Below are 5,806 nucleotides of genomic sequence, written 5' to 3'. Positions count from 1 at the left end.
ATAAAATAAATAAATAAACAACTATGTAATGTCTTATAAATAGAAAAATAAAGTATTAAGTCCTTAAAAAGTCAAGAAAAAACAAACGTTGTGAGGTTAATGGACACTACAATAAAATGCTTTTGATATCACAAAATTAGCTTCAGAGAAGGATATAGTAATCCTAGGGAATGTGACACTCAAAGGCTATAAAGCCTTCTTAAACAAATTACCAGAATATATTTTGAGCATTTAATTTTTTAGTAAACATTGAACTGGGTCACAACTCCTGATTGCCTATATCATACCATCCATTCCTAATCATCAATAAGTTAAAAAATGTTTTGCCACTATTGACAGCAAAATTGCTTCAAATATTACAAAAAGATTAATGAAAGGAAATAATGTACATGAAATACATTTTAAATATGGAAATTAAAAAACATAAAATTAGGTTTCATCAATAGATGAAACATGTTTTAATACTAGTAATTTATAGAATAAGCATAAGGCTTATTTAAAAATTAATAAAATTACAATAAAGGAAAAATGTGGAAACTGTCTAAATTATCAAACAAAAAGAAATTCACAAATATTATATTATTTGTATCAAATACGTATAACTAATGGTATAAGACTATCAGGAATTGTGATACCAAAAATTTAAATAGGAGGAAGTGGAGGGAACAGCGATAATCTTGGAAATACCGGAAGAGCAAAGTGAATCTGAGGAGGAGGAGGAATCTGAAATATAGCTGGGTGTGGAACTGGTGCTGCAGCAAGTGGTACAGAGGGAGTTGGTGGAGGTGGAGGTGGCAGGAAGAATGGTTTCTTAGCAGGAGGAGGTTGGAGAAGAAAGAGTGGGGGAGGGGGTCGCTTGAGCAGGCTACCTGCTGGCGGTGGAGGTTGTGGTGCAACAGGTGCAGCTCCTTGTCCAGGACTTCCTTGAACTCCTGACAACACTAGCGACATGTCTTCACCACTACACTGCCAAACCTCAATATAACGCTGCTTTTTACCAAATGACACCATATACCTGCAACATAATAAGCATTGAATAGTTTTAGGCAACATAATTGAAAATAAAAAAAAAATCTGGAAGACACTTTTATTAATTAAAACTATTGTTGTCTTCCAAGACGAGTAAGCGATGTGAAGTGCATATGTGAAGTAAGGAATAGTGTTCTGTCCTTCGATCCATATGAAAGTGTGTGATTACCATCAAATATGTGCACCAGTATGATGACCTCTATAAAAGTGAATGGGCCACTTTAAAGGGATTTCCATAGTCAAAGAGTCTAAAATTATATACTTTCAGGCTGGGACAATAAAAAATTGTCCATAGAGAGATGAGTCCATTGGGGAGAGATGTCTTTTCCTATATGTGCAACTTTTTTTTAAATGAGGAGTACTCAGTTTTACGAAATTTATAGAAGTGATACACAGATGTTGAAAGCTTGGAAAACACTACCCTTTAGTAAAAATAAAAATAAACAGTGGTTATGAACAATACTATAGGGTTTTGTTATAATAAAAATAGTCAGCTTTCCTACTCTAAGAAGGAAGACACTACTATTTTGTAGTGTTTTTCATTACTTTCAAGGTTGTACTTTTCAGTTTTAGCTTCTGCTTTTCGAAGGACATGGTAGCCAAGTAGGCATGCTCGAAGAATAAATTATTTATGGGTTTTCAGCACCATAATTAATAAGGGTGATTTGTTCCTCATCCAATCTCAATAAATATCCATTTTTATTTTTTTTGGCACTGAAAACTACTTAACCATCTGAACTGATGGCTATTCAAATTACAGCAACTCTATCGTCTTCATTGGTACTACCTTATTTGTATCATAAGTTACAGAGAGATGGATGATGCAAACATCAACACCAGTGCCCGTAGTACATTTATAAACCAATGTTTATTATGTAAAAAAAAAAAAAGTGTATACATAAATATAGCAATGTTAATTTGAATAAAGAATTGAAAAAGAGTGTTTAACTCATTGATTTAAAATTACTAACTATAAAAATAATAAGCTGTAATATATAAACAAGCTGAATATACAAATAAAGTTTGACTAAATAATTTCTATATACATGCATTTTAGCAGGCACTTGCAAATAATTTAATAACATAAATGAAAATAATTTAATATAAAAAACACTACAAATAAATAATAAATATTTTGCAATGAATGAATGAAATCTCTTAATTAATGTATATTAGTAATAAATAATTATTAATATACCTGTTATGGCGAAGATTGGCAGCTGCTGCAGCGGATGCTTCAGAGTCCATTTGAATAAAAGCTTCACCACTTGGCTGACCCTATTTATAACACAAACTTTATGTAAAATAAATAAATGAAATAACTTTTCATAAAAAAAATCTTCCAGCTAATACTATATTGTATTAACACAACTAAAACCTTGATAGATGATGAAAAAAGTAAATAAAAAGAAATGATAATTATTATCACTATCATTATTCAGTTTTCCCATATTACAAAGACTATTTGAAAAAAAAATTAAGTACTCTTCTATTCTTATAACCATTTCATGTTCTTGTCAGTTCATCAGAAAGTGAAGAACAAACAAATGCTTAGAAGAGAATCCACTAATGATAAAAGAGGCAAACTATAAGATAATTTACTTTAAAGAAAGTGGTAAACTTTAAGGATTTAAATAAGTCTACAAAAATAATATTTATTAAATAATATTGTATGTGTACATTAACAATAATCAATAACTTAATAGTTTTATTGGAAATAAGACAAAATATCTAGGAGAGTGATGAGGAATTAAATAGCACAATGATAAAATAAACTAGAAAGAGATGAATTTTCTGACAACTATATCGCTAGTAGACCCAAACAACCAGTTATATTATAAGAAAAGTAGAAGAAAGAAAAGGTCACCTTCACTGTTGCAGGAGCCGCAAGGATATTAGAGTACCACATATAGTAATCATTTCAATATTATCATTAAAAGGTTTTTTTATAATTAGCAGTGCCATAGTAAAATATTACCAGTACTGAATAAGGACTATAAATCATATAATAAAATTCAGTCATCTGAACATTACTACATACTACAACTGAAAGATTAAAACCAAACTAAATTTATATTTATTACTGTTATAAGTTGAATATAAATAGTTGTACTGCTTGATTTCCAAAATTGATAAAATTCAATATTAAAATTAATTATGATTTTTCTAGACCTTAATAAAATTTAAAAATTAGAAGAAAAAAAGGAGAGTTAAAGGGTTTGAAAATATCAATCTTATAATTTTTTTGGTTTTTGTTATGTACAATTATAGAAATACATAACAACTGAAATTTAGTTGATTTTCTCACAGTGAAGTTAGTTTTTAAAAACAAAAAAACAGAAATACCTGTTTACAATGAATTATAAAAAGTTGATATTACCTTTATATTCCTGTTCCATGTGCAATTAGTGAAAAGAAAATGGTAAGCAAACAATCAATGACATACATCAATATAAAATAAAACAACTTTAAGAATACAACAATTTATTTTACTACTTCAATAACTTATTAAAAAAACAGACATCAGTGAACTTATAGTATCATATTTTAAAATGAAGTATACACATTTTTTTTTTTTTTTTTACCACCATTTTACTGAAAAGAAAAAAAAATAATGGGTTTCTTGTTACTTCCAAAGTATAAGTACAAAATGAAAATAAAAAGCAAAACATTTTGAAAATAAACACTTATTGTGGATTTATACACTATAATGTTTTAATCGCTCCTATCCAAAATAGCCCTATGTTGGCTTGTGTATTATAGGTAATAAGTGATTCTCTGACATGTAAGTACAATAGTTGGACGCACACATACTCAAGTATTTCGGTATTAAAAAAAAGTAGATAGCAATAAATTACCTGACTATTATAAACCATATGAACACCCTGAAACAGGATGTTTTTGGCATGTTCACCTAGGAATTCAAGAATATGTTCAACTTGGGCTTCATACGGTAACCCACGAAGTCTTATGCAGTCTTTCCTAAACAACAATAAGAAATGAGGATTTATTTCTTAAAAACATTTATTAATATCAGAAATACAATTAAAACTTTTGCTGTACTTTGATAACGATTTGACAAACTGGTTTTCTCCACAAATATCAGTATAACACAGTCATTTATAACAGGGTGATCTATATCTTTAAATCTTTAAGTCCACAGTTCAATTGCTCAAGAAAAAGATAACAGACAATCTACGATGTATATAGAGAAGGAAATAAATTCAGTATTCACTACTTCCTTTTAAACTTATTTTATATTTAACACATTAATATTTAACTGATCAGAAGATGAAACTTCCAAATTTTTCATTTTCATTTAAGGTGTATTTCTTATTAAAAAAATGTATACATTTGTTTTGTTTTTTCTGTATTTATCACAAATGTTTGTATTTTATTTATTAATGCAACCAGCACTTCTATTCAAATTATCAAAATTTTACAGAATTAATAATCATATGAGGATACTAGAACCCTACTGAAAGTCACAAAATGGACAAAAGTGGCACAAGAACATCTCCTTCCCACCCAGCAAATATTTTGTAAGGAGTACATTTATTCAAGTACCAAGGAAGAAAATTTTGAAAATATTAATTTTTGGATCTAACATAACTAATTCATTTATTAAATAAATCAAAATTTCGTATCCAATTCTATCTCAACACTTTATTTTTCACCAGTCCAACGTTTTGGCCATTCTAGCCATCTTCAAGGACATCAAAATATTTAACAGCTAATATTATATCTTCATTTTTAACACTTACTTAGGACAGACTCGCTGCCAGATATTAAAAAACAGGTGAAAAATTATGTGGAAAAGCTCTATAAAAATAAAATGATAACTGAAAAAGAATTAAAAAACTTAATAAATAATAAATGTAATCATCCAAGGATGTAGGGTTTAGTAAAACTCCATAACGATGGAAAACCACTTCGACCAATTATAAATGGTATAAATGGACCATTATATAACTTATCAAAATTTTTTAAAGATAGTTTCAAAAATGTTCATAAGATAAAAATATTGATATAATTAATGTAATAGAGGCAAAATAGAAACTAAATAAAACTAAAATTGAAGAGGATGAAATCATGTTAAGTTATGATGCTGTTTCATTATTTACAAATATACCACTAAAACGGGTTTATAAAATTATAGATGAAAACTGGGAGAAAATTAAATTAGACACAAATATAAAAAATAAAAATCTGTTTTTAGAGGGCTTAAAATTATGCTGTGAAAACGGCATATTTAAGTATAATGGGGAACTATATAGGCAGTTATTTGGGGTTCCAATGGGGAGAAATTAGTCAATATCAATGGCTGGATTAATCATGAATGATTTAATAAATGATGTATTTTCAAAATCAGGAATAAATGTCAAAATAATGTTTAAATATGTTGATGATATTTTTTGTATAATGAAAAAAGTTGATATAAATAAATTTTTTGAAGAATTAAATAGTCATCATGAGAGATTACAGTTCACAATGCAATTAGAAAAGGAAGAAAAACTAAGATTTTTGGATATGATGGTAATACGACAAGGAAAGGATATAATGACAGAATGGACAAAGAAGGAAACAAGTAGTAATTTGATATTAAATTACTATTCTTGCCATCCATTTCAGATGAAATTCAATGTAATTAATAATTATGTTAACAAGGCTATAAGAATAACGGACGCTAGTAGGCTGAATAGAGTGAAAAACATGATATTTAAAATATTTTTGGATAATTTTTACCCCAGAAAATTAATTTACAAAATTTGGGATA

At 28.1% G+C, this 5,806-nt stretch overlaps 1 protein-coding gene across 1 annotated transcript in view; it reads right to left on the bottom strand.

The window, feature by feature from the left end:
• Nucleotides 1-5,806, bottom strand: part of fus (fusilli) — a gene marked incomplete in the record, with an annotated part of 152,500 nt that overhangs the window by 9,911 nt on the left and 136,783 nt on the right. The window contains 3 exon segments of the mRNA XM_067046589.1: nucleotides 870-1,015; nucleotides 2,228-2,307; nucleotides 3,888-4,011. Coding sequence (XP_066902690.1) covers nucleotides 870-1,015; nucleotides 2,228-2,307; nucleotides 3,888-4,011 — 350 coding nt within the window.

Source organism: Halyomorpha halys, unplaced genomic scaffold, assembly GCF_000696795.3.
Source record: "Halyomorpha halys isolate HHAL.00 unplaced genomic scaffold, Hhal_1.1 Scaffold69.1, whole genome shotgun sequence".
NCBI lineage: Eukaryota > Metazoa > Arthropoda > Insecta > Hemiptera > Pentatomidae > Halyomorpha > Halyomorpha halys.
Note: the sequence above shows the minus strand (reverse complement) of the source record. Positions and strands in the feature narration are given on the sequence as shown.